The sequence below is a fragment of the Mytilus galloprovincialis genome, chromosome 8 (assembly GCF_965363235.1).
Source record: "Mytilus galloprovincialis chromosome 8, xbMytGall1.hap1.1, whole genome shotgun sequence".
Taxonomy (NCBI): Eukaryota; Metazoa; Mollusca; class Bivalvia; order Mytilida; family Mytilidae; genus Mytilus; species Mytilus galloprovincialis.
Window position 1 is genome coordinate 28,057,015 of NC_134845.1, and position 26,947 is coordinate 28,083,961.

Genomic DNA, 26,947 nt, shown 5'->3' on the forward strand with positions numbered 1-26,947 from the left:
CATTTTTTGGTAAATTGTCAGGTGATGTATTTCCAATTGAATATGAATGATGTCAAGGTTAAATATTGGAAAAGAGTTCCAAATAATCAGAAAAAAATAAGTGCATGTGTCAGAAAAGAAATTAACATTTATAGGTCAAATAACTGTTATTGATTCTTACATGTTCTCTACAATTGGGAATGTCAAAACTATCAGAAAAAGAACAAAATTTATGGAAATTGTGAACCTATTTTTTAAAATTTTGGAGGGGGAGGGGGGTTGAGTTAAAAGACACCAAAATTATAATTGTTAAACATTAATGCTGAAACATCACTTGATAAATTAAATTTAAAATAGAAGACATTTTTCATGATCCCAAACAACGAAAATAAGGAAATTTTTATTTTCCACAAATTTAATTTTTATCAATTCTAGTTGCAATATGACAAAATATGTTTCACTTTGGTGAATATTTAATGAACATTGGATGGTTTGGATTCAAATTAATTAAGTGGTGCATTTTGGATTTTTATTGCCCCGCAACGAAGTTGTCGGTGCCAGATAGTTTTACCCTTGTCCAAATTCAGAAATTTCATAATTCTGTAATTCATTAATTCCGAAATTCCGTCATTCCGCAATAGACCATTATACAGAGTTTTTTTCTAAACCCCTTGAGATATTGGGCTGATTTTGGGTATGTGAGTTAACCATGTTGAGTTACAGATCAAGTTTAATTTTTGTTCCGCTCCGCTAATTTTTGCCGAAATTAAGGGCTTTGGACTTTGATAAATTGTTGAAAATCACAGTTATACAGACTTTTTTTCTAAACTCTTTCAGATATTGGGCTGATTTTTGGCATGTGAGTTAACCAAGATGAGTTACAGATCAAATTTAAGTTTTATTCCGCCTGGCTAATTTTTGTCGAAATTACAGGGTATGGACTTTCATAAATTGTTTTAAAAAAATCACAGTAATACAGACTTATTTTCTAAACTCATTCAGATAGTGGGCTGATTTTTGGTATGTTAGTTAACCATGATGAGTTACAGATCAAGTTTAAGTTTCGTTCTGCTCCACTAATTTTTGCAAAAATTAAGGGTTTGCAACTTTGAAAATTGTTGAAAATCACAGTTATACAGACTTTTTTTCTATACGCCTTCAGATTTTGAGCTGATTTTTAATATGTGAGACTACAATCATGTTTGTGTCCACATGTGTTATTGAAATTGCAGATTTTTCAACTTTTTAAGACAGGGCCATTCCTGTCGCTTTGACACATCTAGTTTTTATAGTAAATTTCAAAATATCAGCACAATAAATAAAAAAACTTACTTACAATTTTACATATCTTCAAATCACTTATTAGGAAAATGCATACAAACGATGTAAATAACATAAAACACCAATAACAACAAAAAATTGTCATGCAAATGCAAATTACATTTTCTTTTTCTGTTTTTTCATATAATTTGATTGCCAAGTCAGCGCTTTTTCAAATCCATTTCTTCCATTTCTATAGTCTGCTATAGCTTGTTCTATCTCCTCATCAGTTGTCATTACAAATGGTCCTGGAAGAAAAATTGATACTTAAATTCAAATTTGTTCTATCCAATCATTTGTTGTCACTATTTGTCAAACATGTTTTGAAAACCACAGTAACACAATATAACATTATGAAAAAAAATATTTTGTTTGTAACTACGTTTGTACGTTGTTTAGATGTGAATCATAGTGAATTATGACTTCGATGAAGTAGGCAGTTACAACACTAATACCTGGAGTCATAGTTGCATGCAAGAAAATAAAATTTTGTGCGTCCCAAATGTTTTGCTGGATTTACCTTCATCAGGAACACTCAAAACTAAGGAAATGGTTTCATCCACAAATACAATTGATGCTTTAATTATAAATGTAAGTTAAATCTAAGAAATTATTTTTTTATGACTTTTTAAGACCTGTGCTGCGATTTGTCATGCAGACATCTCAATGCAAAAGACACCAGAATCTTAATATTGCGACCAGTTGTAATTTATAGTTGAATTGCAGTATATAAAAATACTATACATTGAATGTCTATTTCTTTTCCTAAGCATTTACAAATAAACTTAGCAAGACCAATAATAATATAATAATTAAAAACCAATTGTTCAGAGAACAATTGAAGGTCTTTCCATCAAAACAATGTATTTTGATATGAAAAGTTGTGAAACTAAGTTTAAAATGTCATTTCAATCGTCAAATGATAGCTCCAAGTAAGCTGATTCCAAAAATATATTGTTTCCATACATTTTTTTTAAATAAGGGAGATAATTTGTTACTTCCGGTTTGAAAAATGTAACTTCCGATTATATTTGAATATTTACTTGACACTGATTCCAAAAATATCTGGTTCTATATACTTTTATATTAATAAAGTACAAAAAAATAGCTATTTCCGGTTTACAAAAGGTCACTTCCGGTTGTTTTTAACAAGGTTAAATGGTTTGATACCTTTTTCTAAAAGTTGTATATCTTTATCATGTATACATATAGAATAAAAGCAAAGGTCAAAATATAGAACGTCAAATTAAGCTATGACCTTGAGATCAATTTCAAGGTCATAAACCAAGGACCTCAAATCAAAAGACCATAGGTCTTTATTATATTTAGTTAATGAGTTATATAACCAAACGCGTATTTTTAAATACAAGAGGGGAGAAAACTCCCTTTTACATTCAACGTACGCTTGCAATCAAAATTTACATCTTACAACATGTCGCAACTAACAATTTAGTAAAAATAATTTGTTGATATCTTATACAGTCTTTGGATATAAGTGATAATAAGCCAAATTCAAATATTAGAATATGACCTTGACCTTTGACCTTGACCTAATTTTCATTTTTTGGGACCAAGGACCTCAAATCAAAAGATCCTAGGTCTCTATCACTTATGATTTATAAGATAAAATTTCATATCACTTATATCAGATGCATAAGGGGAAATAACTCTCATATGGAGCGGTCATATCGCTTCGGTCAAAATAGGACAAATCATGCGAAGGATATAACGAGCAATTTTGTAAAATAAATTTGTCGTAATCTTTTACGGTTGCGAAGGAGATGCGCTAACAAGGAAAACAGTGTTTGGGGAGATAACTCCTACAAAGAAAAGTATTCGTATACGCAGGGTAAATTTCAAAAGCGCATAAACTGTTCGATATCATATACCAAATATCTAAGCGACATATTGCGAAACAAATGTTTATCGCAAGAACAAAATTAGGCGGAAGAAAAAAAAAAAAAAAATAATCAGAAGAAAAACAATAGGTCTTTCCACAGAAAAGTGGAAAGACCTAATTAAAAGACGTCTATAGCAGTCTGCACGGTTAGCCACTAGTCCGATGCCCCAGACTAGTCAAATTTGGTTGGGACTAGTAAGTTTTTGCAAAACTTTGTTTGGCCCAATAAGAAAAATGTCAGAATATTGGTCTTCAGACTAGAAGTTGAAAAAGTTTTTGGTGCAGACTGCTATAGAGCAATATTGAATGTTTCTGTATATCAGGGGAAAATCTAGAATATTGAAAGTTTCTGTATATCAGGGAAAAATTTTGAATATTGAATGTTTTAACATGTTTTCTACTCTCCTCCTTATTTTGACATTTTCAAGATTAAAGTCCCACAACTATGGAAATACAAATCAGAAAATCAAAAACAAGCTTGGGGGTTACAAAATGATATTTGCCTTTGGTAAATTTTGTAAGGATTTGTAAAAGCAGCTTGAGTTATCTGTAAATGAGCACAAATGGATACATTGGTGGAAAATGATTTACCAAAATTTGTCAGTCTTTGACATACAAATGAAATTATCGTTATTCAATATATAGTTTGTTCTTCACCTAAAGGCAAAGTTGTGTTTCTATAAAAAAAATCAAAAACATTTACCATGTTTTTTAATTGGTTCCATTAAAGGCTGTCCTGCAATCAACAGAAAATGAACAACTTCTGAATTCTGAAAATTTAATTCAACACATTTTTATTAAGATACATGTTTATACATATGTCCACGAAAAATGAAATATACAATAATTAACAAGTTTTCCCCATTTAAATTTTGATAGTCTATAGTAAAATATATAAAGGAAAATATTTGTTTTGATGTCACTTTACATCAACCCTTATGAGATGTTCCAGAACTTACACTGGGTAATAAATTAAATTTAGAGGGTAAAGCAAAATATCTGATTTAATCAGATTAATATTTTATCTCTCTTGGTTGTATTCTATTGTATTTTTCGTTGTTCCAATTCTGTTATTGTGTGTACTTTTTGGAAGTTTTTTTTCATTCAAGTTTATGGTACCTCTTTAAAAATACTGTAATTGGGTCATATATGCATTTTTTCTGGTTGGTGGTTTTTAACAATTATATTTTAATACATGTAGTGTCAAATCTCCATTTAGTTGTTTTTTTTACATCAATGATATAGATAGCAGTATAAAATGAGTTCAATTTTTAGTAAATGTTAACATGAACAATTAACAGGCTATTATTTGAACTTGGAATTATTTTTAATTATGGAATTTGCATAATTTCTTGTGTTGGAATTTTTTTTATAAATTCCATGTTTATTCTGTATTATTATGTTTTGAGGGGAGCGTAACACTTTCCACACCGTGTATTTTGTATAGATAGTGTTGTGCGCGGCACAACACATTCCATTGAAAATGTGCTATCTCCTTTGTAATAGAAAGTGTTGTGCGCGGCACAGAACATTATAATGCAGAATAAACATGGAATTCATTAAAAATTTCTAACACAAGAAATAATGCAAATTCCATAATTAAAAATAATTCCAAGTTCAAATAATAGCCTGTTCATTATGGTTTTTGAGTAACATTTACATAAAATAAAATAAAATCATTCCAAAGTTATGAAATACTTTTGAACAACAAAGAATTTATAATAAACGGAGACTTATCTCTCCTTAACTGTTAACAACGCTGCAGGGTTTATCGTTGTTAACACAAACATCGGCAGCTGACTTTAGGAGTCATTTTTTTTTAATTATTTAACATCATTTTAAGGAAGTTTCTACTACCCAAGCTATAATTTTCAGTGATGTTATACTATAAACTTTAGAATTAGAATACCATTGTTTATTTTAATTATTGTGCTATGGTTTTTAACAAACATTTTGGTATAAATTGTCTTCCAGTAGTAAATATAATTTTTGACCTTATTTTCCACTCTAACATGATCACCATTCTGTTCTAACACCACTGTATGATGAGGTTCATACTCTACAGCACTGTCTTCCTTACCTTATAATCAGAAAGAAAAGGTCATGGATATATATACATGTATAGATATTTGTTATCATTATACAGCTAAGGATACCAGGAATAAATCAATGTCCTCAAAATTAAAAAAACAATATAACTGAGACTTAACTAAATTATTTTATCATCAACTTTTCAAAATACTATGGATTTATTACTATTTGTTGGATACTAATTTCGGTGTTTTTCCTGGTTACATGTGCAGGGCCGGATCCAGCCATTTATAAAAAGGGGGGGTCCCAACCCAGAGTAAATGGGGGTTCCAGCTATATGCATTGATCGTCCAAAAAAAAGGGGGGTTCCAACCCCTGGAACCCCCCTCTGGATTCGCCAATGAGGTGAACCAAAAATACAAAAGTTCAACAAAAAACACATTTTCTATAGAATTTGTAGGCAGATATTGGCAAAACCAGAAAAAAATATCCAAGAAAATTCAAGTTTCATCAATCAATGAAAATTGATCCTCCCTAAAATAAATGAATCCACAATAATTTATACCCTGAGTAAATCATTTACAACAAACATACCTATACAAACTTTTCCTGACAATGTATAAATAAAAGCATTCCATTCTGTAGGGATTGGTTGGTTTAACACAGCTCCTTTATCCAACTTGAAGTCTAAATACATTGTAGGAGTTCTGGTAAATACGCTTGACTGGAAGACAATATAAAAATTCAATTAGAATACAATTCACTAATTTACTAAAACAACATATGCAAAAGAAATCTTCAGTAAATCATCTTTAAATCTGAAATAGGAATATTAAGTGCTCACTTTATTTTTCCCTTCCCTTTTCCTTAACAAATGGCTACTGCCTCAAACAACAAATTAAGTAGGTTTTTGTGAGAACTTTTTGAAAACTATTTACATATACATGTAAATGTTACTTGATTGTTTATAAAACAAAATATGACAAATGTTATAAATGGAATAAGGACCAAATTTCTGGATTTTTGTGTTGATCTCGTTTTGGGATTATTAATTTTCCTGAACATCTGTTTCTGTATCTCATGGTTGGCACTATTTTCATATTTGCTGTTCATTCATTTATTAATTTTTGTTGTCATTTGCAGCATCTTTAAACACCACAGAAAACACTCAATCTGCAGTATATAAGTCAGTAAACCAAACACATACCTTAATTCCTAATGATTCACCAGCTATGACCTTGACAAGAACACCATTTTGTTTTGTCCTTGGGATATCTTTGTCTTTCAAGTCTTGGTATGTAGGAGGTATCATTTTATCTTTATGAGCTAGATTAACCCACAACTGTAGACCATGTTGTTCTGTTATACCTTTCTTTGGTATTTCACTGTGGACAATTCCTCTACCTGCTGTCATCCACTAAAACATAAAAATTTAATAAGATACATAGCTTTTTAAATGAGAATTTCAAGTGAATTGAGAACATGACACCTACTTATAAATTTCCCCATGAATTTCATGTGAATTTGACCCCAAAAAATATAGCATTTCTCATGATTTTCATTAAATTTGATAATTTACATGTTATCTTAATTAATCTATTTTAAAAATTTATGTGAGATTCATGCACATTAATTTAAATGCACATAGAATTGATGTGAGTAAAAAATATGTGTAAAACTACTCCAAACTAAAATTATATTGAAATATTATGAATTATGTGTGATCAGTTTTAGGAGAAACCATAACACTTCCTTTCCATTAGAATGTTGAACCTGATTCAACACCTCTGGATGAATACTGTAGCTGGTGGACTGTAGTCTTCTGTCTCACTATTGTCACCCATGAAAGGGGAAGTTGATCAGTGTCTGTAAGGGCTTGAACTATCCAATTTATACATGTTATATACATGTACAAAAAACTTAATGATTTTCAATAAAACTGAGAATGGAAAGGGGGAATACGTCAAAGAGACAACAACCCAACCGATGAGCAGAAAACAGATGAAGGCCACCAATTAGGTCTCAACACAGCAAGAAAATCCCACACCAGGAGGAGTATTTCAGTTGGCCATGATTTGTTGGAAATTAGCTGTTGTCTCCAGAAGCCATTTAATTGTTCAATTACATATTTTCCAAATAAATAAATGTGTTATGTTTGTCTCTATACAGTAACATTTATAATTTGTGCATAATTCTGATTCAGCAATATTCAGAAGTGAGTGTTATGCATCAACTTACAGTTTCAAATCCTCTGTGTGGATGATCAGGGAACCCTCCTTTCCCATCACCTTTGAACTCATCTAACATCAAGAATGGATCTAAGTTTGGTATCTAAAATTATTATAAACCCAATTCAACAATTAAAAAAAGATGGTGAAACTCTTTTCACTCTGGAATTATTATACTAACATATATATATGATATATTATGTCCCAGATTCACTGCCAGGTTTTTTTCAAGTTCCATTCTACCATTGGTTTTGATACAAATCTAATAGGTGTTTAGCAACTATCAAATCCACATAAAACTCATTCTAAAAAGTTTATGATGTGATTTTATAAAATAAACCCAAACTTTGATAAGGTCAACCATATTGAAGCTTTAAAGGATATGGAACTTATCATTTCAAAGAATCAACTCTATTTCAAAATTCATGATATTGATGCCTTTTCAATGGAAAAAATAATTTTTCAATGCAGATACCTTTACATCACATTTTCCTATGTGGTGCCATTCCCACCAAATGATCCAAGGTCAACTTGGCCAGTTTATTCATGGCCATTCATAAAAATTGAAATTGTATCAAAAAAAGGTTCTTCTAGCACACAAACTATAATTGGCTATAACATAACCATTTAATACAAAGGGGAAAAAATCCTAACATTTTAACCCAAAAATTTAATTTGTGTTTGCAATAATGGCTGTAATGTTTATGATTGATTGGCAAGTACACCTGGAACACATTTGAGAAACTTTACACCCTATGGATGTTGTGACCACACATTTGTATTAATTGGCCAACTGAGGGCCACCTCCTGGTGAGTTGAAGACCCATTGGTGGCCTTCATCTGTTATCTGCTCATTGGTCAGGTTGTTGTTTCTTTGACATAATCCAAATTTCCATTCTCTATTATAATTTGGTGTCAATTGCTCTCAGCATGTAAACTATTTTATTGGGTTGTTAAATTAAGTGAATTACCTCCCTTCTTCCAATACTCCTCCTAACTCTAGCACCAACTCCTTCATCCTGCTCCACACTGACTACAGATTTCCTGACACTACGGGCTGACATACCAGTACACACAATTTTCTTTTTGCCTCTAAAATGTATCAATAATTGCAAACTAATGTTTGATCATGTCTCTAATTTCAAATATTAAATCTTATAATTTTTACCAGTTCAACTTTCTCACCATTTTGATTTTTTATTATTCTCTTTTAAATTCCCAATCTTTAGAATACCACAAAATTATTGAAAATTAAACTTTCTTGGAGTGACAATATCAGGTTTTTCTCACTGCTTTTTTCATGTGTGTAGTCAATAAGTTACTGCATAAGGTATTATAAAAAATCATAAAAAACTATGAATGTATTGCCTATTTCAGTAATAAATTACTAAGTGTTCCATGATAAATCAATGTTATGCTAATAAAAGGAAGGCTTCTGAATTTCTTATTGACAATAAACAATATCAAATGAAGTCATATACATGTACATTTTTCAATAAACTTACTATCATAAAATGATTTTATAAATCATCAAATAAAAAAAAATCCAAATTTGAATTTGATTTCACATGTTGTATCTTCTCTTCTTTTCTTTTTTAACTCCCACAAATAATGCAAGAATTTGTTGGTGAATTTTAATACAAAAGTAACAATTTTAGTTGCAATCTCTATCTGCCTTTTTATTTTTCACTCTATTGTGACCTGTTTTTTTCTTTATTAGTTTTTCCTGTCTTTCGATACCTTTTTTCACATAAATTGTCATCCTGCCTTTTTAAGCCAAGTTGCACCTTTTTTTAAAAATCCAACTCACTCTTGTCCTGTCTTTTTTTTCAAACTATATCCTACCCCCACCCCACTTCCAAAAGAAAACAAATGGTAGCTCCCTTACCAAGGGTTTAACTGTTGGAAAGGAGAAGTCCAGGGATAATCATATTTCTATTCCAACTGGATATGGCTGTGAATCTATACATCCTACAGTCAAACTCCCTACCAGTGCTTGTCAAACTCTATGAAAAGGAGAATTTAGTCCAGGGATTACTTTATTTCTATACCCCAGTCAAACCTAGTCCAAATAATTATGACGTCTTAAAAGGAGGTGTCCCAGAAAAAATTAAAATAACCTTGCAAGACATCATAATTATTTGAACTAAGTGATTAAAAATGAAAAATTAAACTTACCTGCAATATGTTTTTTCCAGATCTAATTAAGAAGTTCTCTATCAAATTGAATTGAATTATAATAAATGAAATTTTCAAAAAATCATTTGTTTGAATTAAGTCTTTGTTAGCTATGATGGACTTATGATACTATGGTCAGCAAGTCATTTAGTATATATAAAAACATGTTATGGTTCATTTTCTAGAACATAAATAATGATCAATAATGACTTAGCAATTGTACCTCATCTCCTTATTTTGATCTAGAAAATGTCTAAAAACTAAATAATATAATAATATAAATTTTGTCAATTTAATTCCTTAATAAACTTCTTTTCTACAGGATTGGTTGATGTTCAAAATGTTTTTATTTATTTTTGCTAATTTCAAAACAAGGGAGATAACTCTGTTTGATAATTACAAAATTTTGTTGCTTCATGTACAGTTTATGTATTATTCTTTTAGGATTTATAGTTGCTTACTTTCCACTTCTGCATTACAATAGCTTTTTATTCGATGAGAATTTTACTTGTTTTTTTGGTTGAAAGCAATTATAATAAACGAGGGGTTTGGATTGATTAGGTAAATCAAGAGTCATTGTTATAATCTCTTTATAGTTCAGAATTTGCCACGAGATATGAAATTATACATTTGAGATGATTGTTGCTTACCATAATAATATAATACAATAGGTTGATTCTTCAAGGAAAGTTAGGGAAACCTGATGAAGAAAGTTACTGTCACTGGAAATAAGGGTATGTTTGGGTAGGGGACAGAAATTGAGCCCTACAACAGATAACCTATAGACCTGTCAAGAGTTGTTGCAAGGTTTTAATTTGTGCAGAGTGCATAGGACTATCTGTTTACAAGGCATTAGATCTAAAGTCCACAATTATCAACATGTAGATGAGAATTTATACATCCCTCACAGCCAAACTGACAACCAATGTTTACTGCCAGTTGAAAGTAGTCAATGTGGTACTGTGGGCTCATTTATTTTCATGGGTACCAATTTTCGTGGATTGAATAAAACTTAAAACATTCTTAGACATTTACTTTAGTAGTTCTGCCAAAGTCTGCATACAAGCCTACAAACAATTTGTAATTTGTTACACATTTAAAATTGTGGTTCACCTGTACCCAAGAAATCTAGTAAGAAAAATTGGTATCCAACGAAAAATAATGAATTCACAGTATATTATAAATAAAATTAGGTTTTCACTGCTCACAAACAATTAATACTTTTTAAATATCACCATATATTTCCAGTGATATTGTTTGCCTTAAATTACTTGAGAATAAAGGCTTTTTCCCCTGGAGAAGAATCCCAATTTGAAAAAAAATGGTTTAAAACTATTCCCAAAAAGACAACTTTTTTCCCAAACAGTGCAGTCAAGTAGTAATTGTGCATGAATACAAACTGAAAAACACTCATTTAAACATTTTTCATGCCTAAAAATGACTATATGTACAGATTTGAGGGTCTATTTATGTATCATCACTGACAATAAGGGCTCTTATTTCAAATGAGGGTTTACCTCTTGAAAAGGGATCTGCAAATTGAAGTTCCAGTCAAATTCATGGTTTGTTATAAATTTCCTAATTTGATACAAATGATGCATATTTTCCCAATAAAAAAAGGTAGAGGTAGTTTTGAAAAAAGGCAACAATATCACTGATTTCTAAACCCTTGTGACAAAAAACACAACAACATTATATATTTCTGCATAAAATTTTAATAAAATGAAGTTAAAGGCGATAATTACAAAAAATATCATTTATACACTAACAGCAAGTAAAAAATTGTACAAATAAAAGGCTTATATCTACATAAAAGATGTGTAAAATACAAATTTAGCAAGTTAGGCAATTAAAACATTCATTTAAAAAAAACCTCATTAACATATATACTGGACAAGACTACAGGGTTTGGCATACAAAATTCATCTGTACTTTCTGCCAGGTAAATCCATAACAATGTATACTTTTATTGAAAAAGGCCTATAACATGTATGTATTATATGTTTCCATTACATAAATCTATTCATTATTATTTTTTTCATTTTCTGAACACCACCTGATTACAGGGGCATGGTAAGCAGATTAAAAATTTTGTTTATCAATGTTTTTCAAATCTTTTTTGCCTGTCTATTTGTTTAACATTATTATAGATTTTAACATTGGCATGAATATTTCATTGTTTTCTAGCAGTGTGCAGTTTACTATTGATATCTGTATACTGAAACTTTAGTATTTCATGTGTTTCCATAAAATCCTTTTTTCAAATACTTTAAACGCATACATGTTATTCAATTACATCGGCTAGGCTATTAAATGTCTTAGTAAAAAGATTTTGATAGATTTACTAGAAAATTAAAGAATTTAAAAATGTTTATGGAGAGATTCATAATGATATTAATTATGCTGAAAATAGTAAAGTCTTGCTTATGAAAGAGATCATACAGAAGTACATATTTTGATGAATCAGCTGATTTGGCTATTATTTCATTTGACTAGAGAAAAATACAAAAACATAACAACAATGGTCCTACTGAGCAACATACTGAAACACTGATCATATTTTATAGTGAAAATGCTCCAACCATTAACAATCTAATAACAACTAATTAAATCTACTCAATTATTAACAATTTCAATGTTACAACTACTGGAATACATTCATCCCATAAACTGGGGGTACATGTAGATGACAAATATTAATGTTTTAATAGGTTAAATAATTAGAAAGTATGAAGTTAACATAAATGTTGCAATTTTAATCAAAGAATTAATTTTTATTATGCTATTTTTGATACATATTGCAAACCAACTTATTATTGCAGATTCCAATTTCCAGTTTAGTCCTTGCTAGCGAAGTTTGAGGTGATTTATTTTCACCACTTTGGATTTTCTTAATGTATTTATATAAAGCAGGATACAAGGTTTTCATTTTCATGACAATATTTTTCTATTTCGTGAAAATTCATTAGATAAATCAATCACAAAATATTAGTTTATTTTCATTATATAACCATATTTGTTCATAACTGCTGATGAAAACAAAGCATGTACAAATACAATAAATACAAAAAGGCTGTAGTCAGCAGTGTTCTCCTCAAGGCATTAAAGCAATGTGGTACCCTGGTGCTATAGTTTCTACCATGGTGCAATCATGGGATGATTTTATAATAGAATGTATAAAGACCATGCTGCTATATATTTTTGGAAAAATAGTACTATGTAAATTTCTAATGTGCTATTTGAAAATTCTGGGGAGAAAACTGGTCACACTATAGCCTGAACAAAATTCAACCTGCAAAGAGAGTACACAGAAATTGGTTGTATTCTTCTTAAAGGTAAGATAAAAGAAAAAAGTTCCTCAGTGCAATTATATTTGTTGATGGCAGCAGTATTTTCTCTATAACTCTCTACAAGTGCATTAATAAATAACGGTGAGATAAAAGTATCTATCACAGATATTGGTTGGTTCTATGGCAGGATTCATCCATTCTTCAAATATTCTGATTTCCATGTCTTGGCATTCTCAAAACCATTCTGTCCTAATTTGTAATCTAATAAGGCTTGTTCTATTTCTTCATCTGTATTCATAACAAACGGACCTATAAATCATATCCAAAATGAACCAATTATATCAATTATTTGATTTGTAAAAATTGATGGTTGTATTAAATAGATAGTGAAAAAAGATTGAATTATTTTATAAATATATCTATGGTAATATGTCAATTAACCTCAATTTAGAATTACTATGCAAAAAAACCAATTCAACCGATTATCATTTAACAGAAAATTGTAATTATTATTTTAAAGGCAAAACTAGGAGTATGTACAGTTTGTTCTTTTTATTAAACAACACTTCATCAAATTTAGATATACAGGACTAGGTGAGTTCTTCTGTATTACAAAATACTGTAAACCAACCTATTTTCGCAGATACTTTTTTTGCAGCGATTTAATTTCACAATTTTTACATGTACTTGATGTTAAGACAAGAAGAGATCCAAGTTTAAAATTTTTTGATGATTTATTTTTTCGTGTTGCGTTGATTCTCACAAAAGTAGCTAAAATAAATCACTCTCGATAATTAGTTGGTTTACATTACCAGTAATGGTACAGTAAGGTCATCCCATGTGTTATGCTTTAGTATCTGTACCACATCAATTTAATTATAATTTGTCCCAAGGTCTTAATTTTGAATTTTCACATATTTTTTATGTAGGAAGGACATCCTCATCCTGCTACATTAGTTTATACCTGTCTTAAGTCAGAAACCTGATGTTCAGTAGTTGTCCATGTTAATGAGGTTCATAAGTGCTTTTCGTTTTATCTCGTTTTTCATATAGATTAGACCGTTGATTTTCCCGTTTGAATGGTTTTATACTAGTCATTTTTGGGGCCCTTTATCGATTGCTGTAACTCAATGTGAGCCAAGGATCCGTGTTGATGACCTTACTTTGACCTATAATGGTTTACTTTTACAAATTGTGACTGGTATGGAGCGTTGTGTCATTGGAACTCATACCACATTTCGTATATCTCCATCATTAAGTTTTAACTACATACCATACTGAGCAACTGGTTCATTTAAAGGCTGTCCACCAATCAACACAAAATGGCAGGTATCGGATTCCTGTAAAACATAAAATTACTTTTCAATTGAAAACTAGAGGCTCTCTAGAGCCTGTATCGCTCACCTGGGTTTTTGAAATCATATAAAAAAAGATAAAATTTGGCTGTGTTCTCTAAAAGAAGAAATTCGTACGCATTTCCCATAGGGTCCTATGTTAAATTTAGTCCCTAGCTCGCCGCCATCTTGGATGATGGATGGGCGACAAAGTAACAACACTTGGTCAACACCTCAAAAGGAACATTCATGCCATGTTTGGTTTCATTCCATTCAGTGGTTCTCTAAAAGAAGACATTTGTATGTATTTACCATAGGATCCTATGTTAAAATAAGTCCTCCGCTGGCAACCATCTTGGATGATGGATCCCCTACAAAGTAACAACACTTGGTCAACACTTCATAAGGAACATTCATGCCATGTTTGGTTTCATTCCATTCAGTGGTTCTCTAAAAGAAGTCATTTGTATGCATTTCCCATAGGGTCCTATGTTAAACTTAGTCCCCAGCTGGCCGCCATCTTGGATGATGAATTGGCAACAAAGTCACAACACTTGGTCAGCACCTCAAAAGGAACATTCATACTATGTTTGGTTTTATTCTATTCAGTGGTTCTCTAAAAGAAGTCATTTGTATGCATTTCCCTTAGGGTCCTATGTTAAACTAAGTCCCCCCGCTGGCGGCCATTATTGATGATGGATCGGCCACAAAGTAACAACACTTGGTCAGCACCTCATTAAGAACATTTATGCCATGTTTGCTTTCATTCCTTTCAGTAGTTCTCTAAAAGAAGAAATATGTATGTATTTCTCATAGGGTCCTTTGTTAAACTAAGTCCTACGCTGGTGGCCATCTTGGATGATGGATTGGCTACCAAGTACCAACACTTGGTCAGCACCTCATAAGGAACATTCATTCCATGTTTAGTTTCATTCTATTCAGTGGTTCTCTAGAAGAAGTTCAAAATGTAAAAAGTTTACGCCAACGACTTTCGATGCCTGACGCCAAGTGATGAGAAAAGCTCACTTGGCCCTTTGGGCCAGGTGAGCTAAAAAATAAGGTACAATTTAAAGCCAAATGACCATAAAATCATAAGTTTATCAAAAGTTCACCATTTTTCAGAGTTTAATATTGAATATATGCACTTTAATAAAGTATTAATGTTTTAGTTACACTTATCAACTTTTCATGGGATTTTCATAGGCTGTGAAATCTGATCACTTGTGTTTTTAATTTAGCAAAATTTTACTGAAATAAGTCTAATTTTTAAAGGAACTAAGAATAGCTCTTTTTAAAAGATTAACTTTTATGACATCCCTCAAATTGTGTAAGCTTAAGCCAATATTTGTATTTATCTGAAATCCTTTATCATAAACTTTGTGCATATTAACTTACTAGGTTAGAAATATGTATAAAATCTCCCTCTTCACTGAGTACTAAGGTGTCATAAGGTTTTCCAGTGGTAGGTTTTTCAGAGGTACCTGAAATATAATATATCATTAAGTAAGTTAAGGTGGTTTGTGTCGTAGAATTTAAAGTTTTCTGTATAGTGTTTTGTCTATTCTTTTTTTGCCATGGTCTAGTTGGTTTATTCTACTGCTGATATTTTATTGCCTCCTCAGTATTGTTCCTATTGTTTAAATGTAAATTATTAACTTTTCTTATAAATATAAAAAAGAAGATGTGGTATGATGCCAATGAGACAACTCTCCACAAGAGACCAAAATGACACAGAAATGTTACTGTACGGCCTTCAACAATGAGCAAAGCACATACCGCATAGTCAGATATAAAAGTTTTGATTGTAGAACATAAAATACTTCATTTATACAGGGCTCACACTACTTCAGAATTATAGGGAGAAGTGACTTCTCTTTTTGAAACTGATAGGGAGAAGTGGTGAGATTTGAAAGAGAAGTGCTCATTCGCGCGGTGCGCTACAATGTTTGGATATTACAATAGTCATGATAGCAGTGGCGGATCCAGAGGGGGGGTTCCGGGGGTCCGCACCCCCCCTTTATTTTGGCCGATCAATGCATTTGAATCGGGACATATGTTTTGCACCCCCCTGCACCCCCCCCTTTGCCCTGGGCTAGCACCCCCCCCCCCCCCCCTTTTCGAAAATTCCTGCATCCGCCACTGTGATAGTATAAAGGGTCATAATGTAAATAATGTTCTTTTTATATTATTCAATTCATATCTGAGTATACAATTAAAGTAACATTTCAAATTAAAAGTGTTTAAGTTTTACTAAGGTTCTTGTGAGAAACTACCAACTAAATATTTAATATCTAGCACTAAAAAAAAAAAAAAATTTATTTTAAAAATGTAAAGAAATTATAATATATCAATTACAATTTAATTCAAATCTATCTTGTGTATGAAATTCAGTGTTTCTCATAAAAAAATATAAAAGTTATTAAGCTGGGCCATAATATAATTAATAGTCTCAGAGTTAAGCAACTTTGAAACAATCCATAAAAAATATAGGGAATTATATACACCAATCAATTAGATGTAACCAAAAGTCTCTTAATGCGTGTGGAATACGTAATTTTCCCCTTTGGGATCAATATTCTTTTGTCAGCTGTTCCATCCGTGCGTCCGTAGTAATTATTGTAAACATACGGATTTCGGTTGTAGCTGGTCCGGTTCAGATCCGTAGTTTAGAAATCGGTCAATGGCGGACGAATGCAAGAAAATTTACAAAAATAAACGATGTTTGACAAGTTATTTGGAAAGGAACATGACGTTTTTAATGCAATAAATGGATAAAACATTTACTGGCGGCAACTTTTATCACGTTTAAATGAAGTAACAAACTTATTTTGCCGCCGAAATTTAGGTTGAATCGTTTATGTCTGAATTTCTTTAATTATCAATAAAAAATTGATGTTTCATCAACTTGGTAAAAATTGAAAATGTCCGATGACGGAAGCGACTGAAAGCGAGTATCGTCAAGAACAGGGCGACTTGTTTTCGCTTTTGGGGGTCGGGGAAAGCGAAGTGACGGTCGGGAAAGCGACTTCTTCGCCCAAGTCGCCTGGTAGCGTGAGCCCTGTTTATAAATTGACTTTTGTTTTTGCATTTAGAGATCGATATGCTTTTATACAGTACAATTAAAATAATGAGCATATGCCACTTGAAGTCAATCAATCAATCAATCAAAATACAGACAATATTTTACCACAAACATATCCTGAAACTGAAAGGACATATCCATGTGTTAAAAGTAGAAAGTATGTTACCAAATTGAGCCGATCCTGACAAGACATATATAAAACTGTTCCAGCCTGTTGGTATAGGTTGATCAACACTGGATCCTTTCTGCATTTTAAAATCTAGGTACATGGTAGGTGTTCTTGTATACATGGGGGACTGAAAAACATGTAAATGAACATCAAGAATTAGGTACATGGTAGGTGTTCTTGTATACATAGGGGACTGAAAAACACATACATAAACATCAAAATCTAGGTAAATGGTAGGTGTTCTTGCATACATAGGGGACTGAAAAACACATTCATAAGTGTAAAAAAAAATCAAAACTCAATTTTTTGATGTTCCCCCCATTGCAAATAATTGTTATGAAGGGACATAACTCAAGAACAAACTGTAAAAGTCAAATTTGTACTTGATCTGAGTTTTGTAGAATAAACATTATGTATAAGTGTCATAGCAGTTGGTTTAGACAAACTGAAGTTAAAGAACAGAAAAATAAAATTCAGCAATTTTTTCCATTTGTTTATGGGCACAACTTTAGAAAGTAAAAGTGATGCTGCCAAAATGCATACTTCGAGTTGATCAGTGTTTTGTGGTAATAAGCATTTTGTAAAAGATTCATAACATTTAGTTGAGGCAAGCATATATAAGAAAGAGATCAGAAATCAATTTAGGAACCTTTTACAAATTTAGACAAATTATTTAAAAGATAATGAACCTACTGTTTTGCCAAATGCTTTACCAGCAATGACCTTGATGGTGGTACCATTTTCTGTTGACCTTGGGATATCTTTATCTAATAATTCCTGGTAGGCTGGTTCAATCATTTTATTTTTTTTTGCTAGGTTCACCCACAACTGTAAACCATGAGCCTCATCTGTTCCCTGAGGCATCTCACAATGTACTATACCACGTCCACAAGTCATCCACTGAAATAAACCATATTAGAGGTAAATTTTTCCTTGTATTATTGTGTCCATAGTACGTAGATGCCCCACTCACATTATCATTTTCTATGTTCAGTAGATCCTGAAATTGGGATCAAAACTCTAATTTGGCATTAAAATTAGATAGATCATATCATTATCATAGGGAACATGTTTCCTAAGTTTCAAGTTGATTGGACCCACATCAAAAACTATGTGACCAAAAACTTAAACCTGAAGCGGTACAGACGAACATATGGACAGACGGACACACAAACCAAAAAACATAATGCCCATAAATGGGGCATATAAATGGGACATAAATACATTTATGCCTAGGATTCTTATGAGCCAATATGAAATTGGTTTCATAATCTTCAAATAGATGCGTGTCTTTATGTTAGAAAAAGATGACCTTTAGATTAAATGGCTGTCCAAGCCCTGTCCAATTAAAGTCAAAGGAGACAGTATAATAATTTAAATTGTTTTTTTACATAAAACTTTGGTTTTCAGAATTTGTCAGAATCTGAAGGACTATGGGTAATCTCATTGTTCATACTGCAAAATGAAAATAAGTTTACGTCACTGGTTTAATTACCATTGTTTAGAACGTTTTTAACCAATCACAACATTTTGAAAATGCTACCCAGTAACGGCAAATTGTTAAATGATAGTTTTGACTTAATGACTATGACTGTAGTAATATCAAAAGCAGATTTAATAGATCAGATAAAAATAGGTAATTTTAAGCTGGATTATTTTAGAACACATGTGCAATTTTGCGATTTTTTCCCCAAGCAAAAAGATAATTACAAAATATTCTTTTGTTGCAAAAATCTTATTACAGTAATGTTTGTACTTCTAAACTTCTAAACATATATGAACTAGTTATGATTTTGTGTTATTCACAATTTTTAGTTTCAGATCATTTTATGGCTGTATAACATAAACAAAAAGAGAACATTAAAATCCAAAACTGTAATGTTTTATTGTAACACCAAAATTCTACAGTAAAATGATGAAAATTTAACTTTTTAATTACATTTAATATTTTAAGTGAATTTGACAACAAATCATAAATTAATTATTTTTTTTCAAAGTAATACACTTATATCTATAAAATACCTGTACATCTCCACTATTCAAAGCACCTTTATGGCCACAAAAATCTTCATGCTGTCCTGTACCTTTCAGAACATATGACACCTGTAATAAGTAAAATAATCATACAAAAACTAAAATATGTTCATGTAGTAATAGTCTCACGTGACAATAAAAAAAATAAACAATTACAAAGTTTAACAAAATCATTTTTATTCCATTGCTATTGTCCTGCTTACATTTAAGATTTAACTGACAAATTTAGAATTCAATTCAATTCTTTAAATTTTGTTGCTTTTTCCATGTTTTTTTTCTCAATTTTTTCCAAGAATTATTGTGAGAAAAAGAGAACAAACCCATATATCAAAAAAGGTAGTGCAACTTTTTAAGAGTGACACTTACTGTTTCAAATCCTCTGTGTGGATGATCAGGAAATCCTGCAGGTGGTTTCACTTTAAATTCATCTAACATTAAAAATGGATCTAGCAGTTTTAACTGAAATGAGAAATTATACAACTGAAGTATTACTGTAAATTGCATGACCATTTAACCCAACTAGAAAAGTATGTGTATAGAAGTAGGGTTGGTAGCAATATTTTATTTTATACATATGTATATAATATATGATCTTTAGCTTTATAACAATGATGTACTGTTTTACATTAAAAGTAAAGTTTGGGGGTTGTGCATTCAGAAAAGAGCCCACCTGGAGCTATATATGTGATAAATGCATAGACTTTTCATAATTGCTCCAAATGTAAGCTTGTCAGGTGACATAGGGGCCCTTCTCTTTAAAATTTTTGATCTGCATCAGAAACATGTTTAACTCTTACATATTCTTATCATTCCTGAAAAAGCTTGCACTTGTCTTTAGTTTCTTGATTTATTTGTTGTTATTTTTATAAATAGGAATTTGAGTTGTCATTTTAAATTGACAATAATGAGGATCGTTATAATGAAAGAAGTTATCAATCATGTGAACAAAACATCAAGTACAAAATTCAAACAGATTCCTGACAAAGAGGAACTTTTTAAACAGCAGAATGGTAAACGATACAAGACATTTTCAATTTCAACAGGATAAGGGTACCGTGATGCTTAAACATCTTGGGTAAAAAAGTTAAGATAAGCATTTTTTTAGATTACACAAAAAAAGCATTTAAAATTAATAAGAGCCATTGATTAATATCTTGTTGGACCATGGATAAATTAATGAGAGCCATTGATTAATATCTTGTTGGACCATGGATAAAAACTGAACTTAACTGTACTATTGTTTGGCTCAACTGTATTCCAATTATCAAATCCAGGTTCGTTCAAGTAAGGGTGAAGGTTAGTTCCTATTAAAACGTTTAAACCTGCTGCATTTGTTTGCACCTGTCCTAAGTCAGGAACCTGATGTTCAGTGGTTGACCTTTGTTGATGTGGTTCATAAGTGTTTCTCATTTTACATATATTTTAGACCTCTGGATTTCCTGTTTGAATGAGTTTACACTACTTGGTCCAAGGACACAGTTATCGTCCTTTGGTTTTCGTTGTCTACGAATATAGACCCTAGTGTAAACAGTGTATAACTTTTATGTTTTATTTAATACACTTTCCCAAATTTATTTCTTGAATTAAATGCATGAAATATTAAGTAGGGGGATGTTATTACATGTTAAAAAAATTTTGGTGCTGAATCTTTATGTTAAGTAGTGATTTGGTCCAGTGTAAAAAGGTAAAATTTTATCACGTCTGAAGCTGTCAAACTGAATTTTACACCCCCTTAACACTTCCGGAAGGGAGACAACTCGAAACGATAATATGGAAGGCTCCATTTCGCCTGATGGGGTGTTCTACGATGAGGATTACATTTATTTTAATTTAAATGATGCATATGATTTAAAATTATGCAACAACAATAACCTTCAATAGCAGACATGCATAGAAAAGATCCCATGAGTTATAAGTTAATTAATTGAGTGGAGAATCCAGAGCAACCATTCAATCTAAAACCCCTTGAAGTTAAGAAAACTATACGCATGCGCATAATTTCCAAAACAAAACCTGGAGCAAGAACGTATATTAAATGTTTATTAAACGACCTAGATGGTTCTCTATTTCTTTATGGAAGTACAATCTCAAATATCAGTTTCATAACGGTAACATATATGAAAAACTCCACTTCAGTTCTTAAATGACAGAAATAGATTTATCGGAATTCAGAGAACTCTCGCATTTTATCAAAACTGGGAATTCCCTCTGACGTGTTTCTAAATTTATAAAAATACTAAATATAAATACTGCTTAATTTTGATTTTACGTGTTGTTTAAAACACGCATATAAGTCAAGGGAATTATCAAACATGAATATTATGAAAAGAACATTATAGGAAAGTTGTTTAAGTTCAATCCCTTTGTTTGTTTTTACCTTTTAAAGCAAGACAATCATAAGAATCTGAGATGTTCCTTAATATTTAGAATAAAACGATTGACCTGAGGGCAATGCTCTGAGCCACCGGTATAAGTCTACAGATAGCAATCGTATCCCAAAAATCTTTTAAAGAAAGAGCAGGTGCAATTTTTATAATTTGAATTTATGGTCTAAAAGAAATGCACTATGAAATAACTGTGTTCTCGGACCACTTATTTTATGGGCCCTTTATAGCATGCTGTTTAGTGTAAGCCAAGTCTCCTGGTTGAAGAACGTACGTTGACCTATAATGGTTAACTTTTACAAATTGTCACTTGGATGGAGAGTTGTCTCATTGGCACATATATCACATCTTAATACATCCACTAATAACAAAGAAAGTGGCCATGTTGACCACCCATACCCAATCATCCATAAGTTTTAAAACTTCTAGTCATCTCTCCATTTATTTACTCATCTTAAAATATTACGTATAATGCATTTGTATGTATGGTCAAAACTACCTTAATGGTCACCTTGTTTAAGTTGAAGTTGCCTAAACACCATGATTGTTACCTCTGGTCTTCCTATACTTCTTCTAACCACAGCTCCATCTCCTTCATCAGCCTCTATACTGGACAAACTTAACTTCACCGTTTTTGATGTCATTTCAATAGCACTGTGTTATCATACTGAAATAATAATGTTTTAAATTCAAAAAATAAACATGGTATAAAATCAATTACTTCAAAGTCCCTTTAAGCTCATTGGTAAATAATTAAAAATTGATTCTGTTGTTATCTGTAATTTTATGGATAAATATCAATTTGTTAAATCTATAATGTCTGGTTCGACTCAATGTTTGTTACTACTTCCCATCTCCCCAAATTGATACTTTCAGATAGTGGGGTTTTTTTGTGGTTCAAAATGTCCCCAATTTTAATTTGAATGAAGCTTTTGGTTCTGCATTTCATAAAAGTTACTATCAAGTTGTATTATGTTAAAAGATAATGTGTTAGAGTAATCCAGTCACACAGGATACATGTATTTGAATATTTTCAGATTGACTTTGGTCTCGTATTAAACTGAAGATTTTTTATCAATATTTTTATTATATTGTTAGATGGTGTTCCGTTTGATAGCAAAACTAAATCACACTTTTTGTAAGATACCCATTAATGTATTCTCTTAAAAAGATCTTTCGGCAGATCGTTTATATGTGGAGCTTATTGTTTCTGACATTTTCACAGCCTACAAGTTCTCTCTTTCTTTTACAATTTAAAGATAATAATCAAAATCTGTGAAATTTTTCAATATGCAAAAATATATAAAACAGGAGATAAAGGACCTTAGACTACATGATTAACAAGTCAGATTAGCACTTACTACTCCAGATATTTAGATATACATTTGTAAGCCAATGACTTTGAACTTGACATCTCAGGGGCAATAGATTGTCAGATTTTTCTGAAATCTAAAATGGGGATTGACTTGGACCTGCTGCTAACTACTTTAATTTTAGAGATATAAGCCAATTTCAGTATTTGACGCTTATAAATCCTATTTTCTCAATCATATAGTTTATAAAAACTGAAATTTTCAGGGGCAATAACATTAAAAAGGGTTGTCAATTTTTCTTTAAAATTTGCAAGAGATAAAAATTGATTGACCTTCTGATAAATTCTAAATTTGTCATATTTGCATTTAGTTTTAGAAATATAAGTACTTTGTAGTTTTCTGAAAATTCAACACTTCTAAATGGACATTAACTTTTAAATGGATTGTCGCAAATTCTACAAATACATGAAATATCACAGGTGATAAACCTTGACCTGCTGATCTTTTCACTTTAAGATCTAAGCCAAAAACTGCATATTTTCCATATGTTCTATTTTTAGCAACATCATGACTTTCTTAAGTACATGTAGATACCCTAAGGAACATCATGGTATCAATTTGGTTACATTTGAACTATTAGAAATATAACCTGGAGTTTTCCGTGTTATAGTAATTCAAAGACGGAATACCAATACTTTAAATCTTATTTATAGCAAGGTTCGAACAGTACCAGGTCTAAGACCTAATCTGACTTCGAAACATACAAAAGCTTATAAAAAAACAGTATCTATAGAAAAGGATTTGTGTCCAACGGATTAACTTGTCATCATCAAAGTGATTTCCATTACAACAAACATATATTTAAGGAGGCTCAAGCAGACCACACGAAATACGTCGGACCGTCGGACAAATCCAGTGAATAATGGATCGGTCAGGTAAAATTTTGTTGAATTCCGGTCCGAATATCCGGTGTTTTTTTTCATGGATTTTTCTAACATTCTAGCAAAATTGACAAACGATCTCAAATTCATTTTCATCTTTATTATTCATCACAGCGATGTTTATTTTGTTCCAATGCTAGCTTTATGCCGAAAATCGCCAACCAGTAATGTGTAAATCCGGGTAAAAACATATCTGACTGTCAAAAACAACAATGGCTACCATCATTGGCACAACCGGAAATGTAAATAAAACCGGATCAGATTCTGGGAACGGATAAGGATAATTCCGGGTTTGCCGATTAAATACAATAAATGAATAAAAATCCAAGTAGATCACAAAATTCAGCTATGAAATATAAACACTAGAATTGAAAACCAAAAGATATATGAAAAAGAAAGAAGAAACAGGAAATAATATTTTATACAGAAACTCTAAATTATGTTTAGTTCACAAACATTGTCAAAATCCAATAAAATGGGACATTACTCTTCACTGAAATGCATTCAAGCAATTGTGCACAACTTTCATAACAATATACCCTCTCGTTCCATCATTTTGTTTTTGTGAATTTTGGGGAGGAGTAGGGCACAACAAAGTCATATGTTTTTTGTCGGATAATATACAATTAGATGTAAAAAAAATTGGTCTGGTAAAATTTCATTCGGTTTGGTAAAGCTAGGATGCTTACCAGACCGAATGTCCTGTAAAAATAAAATTCATTCATGTAGTCTGCTCAAGGGTACAAAAATTTCAGCAAATCTTTTTTTTTTTTTCTATTACAAATTTCATTTCATATTCTATTAGTTGTTACTCTATCATATGGTACAAAAATCAACAAAAAAAATCAATTCGTTTTGGCCCCAGATGACTTTTAAAATGTATATGTCATTGAAAAAGCTCCAAATTATCTCCCTTTTGTGCAAAAAAGCAATTTTTATCCAAAATTGAAATATCTTTTTTTACTGATTGGTGACCTATATATTTTATTATTTTTTTCAAATAAGCTGTACTTAAACTAAACTATTGTAAAATTTAAGGGATTTCTGTAATTTTGTTCTATTTTTATTTTGATATTACATGTACCTCTATTTCTCCTATTAGTTCAACAGAAAAAAAGTACCTGTACAAAAAATGTATGTTTCTTTCGAAGGCAAATTTAGAGCTTAAATGAATTGTGACCCAATTTTCTTATTTTATTTTTCTATTAAGTATATGATAAAGTTCATTTATAGAAAAATAAAGCGAAATCCTACAATGTTTATTTAAAAAAAAATATTTATACCCGCAAGCCCCCTTAACAAGAGTTAATTGAACACAAAGAAATGTAAAAGGTTAGATAATTGAATTAACAAATTGTCACTGTAATACTTAACATATATTGTCTCAATTTGATTTATTTCTAAGTCCCAATAGGGCTCTTCATGGTTAGTTCGGCCATATTGGATAGGGGCCAGATTTTTTTTAAAGAGGTGGGAATAGTATGAAAGTATGGGAAATTCTATGCATGTTTCTAAGCAACTGCTCTGTTTTAATGATGTGTTCATGTATTTTTCACACCATCTTTACCTTTATTATGAAAATGTGCCCCCTATCTAATATGGCTGAACTACCATGAAGAGCCCTATTGTCCAAATCTTCCTGGTTATAAACAGTGGCAGATCCAACACCGCAGACTGACCTAAAGGGGGCCATGGTCCACTCACCCTTCAGTGATTCCCAATATAATCAACCTATGATAAATATATGAATAGGTCAATAAAGTTCCCATAAGTGGCATAAGTTTTTTGTCTTTTTATCAACTAATTTTTCTCTTTTTGGCGCTTTGGTATTCCACTCTTTCATTATGATTACACACCATTGTGCAACCCAAACAATATGGAAAAAGGTTACATTTTTAATTTGTAGAATTCTTTTAGGGAAAAGTTCCAATCTGATGAAATCAAAATAATTTATTTGACAGCTCGTCTAACATCGTCTAAGTGAAAGAGAATCTAAAGCTACTAGCGTATTTATAAGTCGACGGTTCAAGTTTGCAGGCCTGCCGCCCATTGCAGAACTTTAACAATATTTTCTACAGTAAATAACAGTAAAACTTTCTACATATTAAAATGTAACATCATTTGTAACATTACCCCTATGCTAAATTGCTACGATTAATAACTGTTCGAGTGCTGTATGCTGTATGTAGATCTTTTAAAAGGTGAAGGACAACTGCAACCGGAAATTAAAAAAAAATTTTTGTCAGCTGGTAGTCACTCATATCATACCACAACTTTCTTATATTGAAAGGTTTGATATTTTAAAAATATTAAAGGGACACTAGTAAACGAGATAATTTGTTCAAAGATAAATGAAAGTGCATTCGCTTTTAGCAGCCAGTATGGTATAATTTGGTCAAAATAATATAATTACTCTTGACGGATTTTTCGCTTGCAAGTGAATAATTCGACCTCATTTAATCCGTATTCATGTGACCTACAATTCAACCCCTTAACTAGAGATGGATAATGTATGAATTATGAGTGTCTATTTATTAAAAGGAAAAACATGTCAACATTGAAAGTGAAACAACGGTAAACTTAAATTTATATGATTGACTGATTCGATTCACAAAAACTATACAGATAAAAACGATGATAAACATACATTTGTAACCTTGTCTGAAACTAAACAGACTTAGAAAATTCAATTGCGGGACAAGTTCGCTATCTATCTATATCTATGTATTTATGTTTATATCGCTTAAACTGAGTGTGACTGTCG

General features: G+C 31.2%; 2 protein-coding genes across 3 annotated transcripts; both read right to left on the bottom strand.

Moving 5' to 3' along the window:
• Positions 1-1,019: 1,019 nt before the first annotated feature.
• Positions 1,020-9,884, bottom strand: LOC143085480 (pirin-like). The gene is made up of 8 exons (XM_076261848.1): positions 9,637-9,884; positions 8,430-8,550; positions 7,469-7,561; positions 6,438-6,647; positions 5,825-5,954; positions 5,194-5,279; positions 3,903-3,969; positions 1,020-1,547 (listed from the first exon to the last, which is right to left on the bottom strand). The coding sequence occupies exons 2-8, from the start codon at positions 8,520-8,522 to the stop codon at positions 1,417-1,419; spliced, it is 810 nt and encodes a 269-aa protein (XP_076117963.1). The 5' UTR covers positions 8,523-8,550; positions 9,637-9,884; the 3' UTR covers positions 1,020-1,416.
• A 1,444-nt stretch (positions 9,885-11,328) lies between these two features.
• Positions 11,329-26,399, bottom strand: LOC143085479 (pirin-like). 2 transcript variants are annotated; one of them, XM_076261847.1, is made up of 9 exons: positions 26,317-26,399; positions 22,481-22,596; positions 19,912-20,004; positions 19,534-19,614; positions 18,205-18,411; positions 17,509-17,638; positions 15,656-15,741; positions 14,200-14,266; positions 11,329-13,235 (listed from the first exon to the last, which is right to left on the bottom strand). In XM_076261847.1, exons 2-9 carry the CDS (start codon positions 22,571-22,573, stop codon positions 13,117-13,119), a joined length of 876 nt encoding a protein of 291 aa, XP_076117962.1. In that variant the 5' UTR covers positions 22,574-22,596; positions 26,317-26,399; the 3' UTR covers positions 11,329-13,116. The 2 variants fall into 2 exon arrangements, with proteins under 2 accessions (XP_076117962.1, XP_076117961.1); XM_076261846.1 differs by having other exon boundaries at positions 17,509-17,704.
• Between the last annotated feature and the right edge of the window lie 548 nt (positions 26,400-26,947).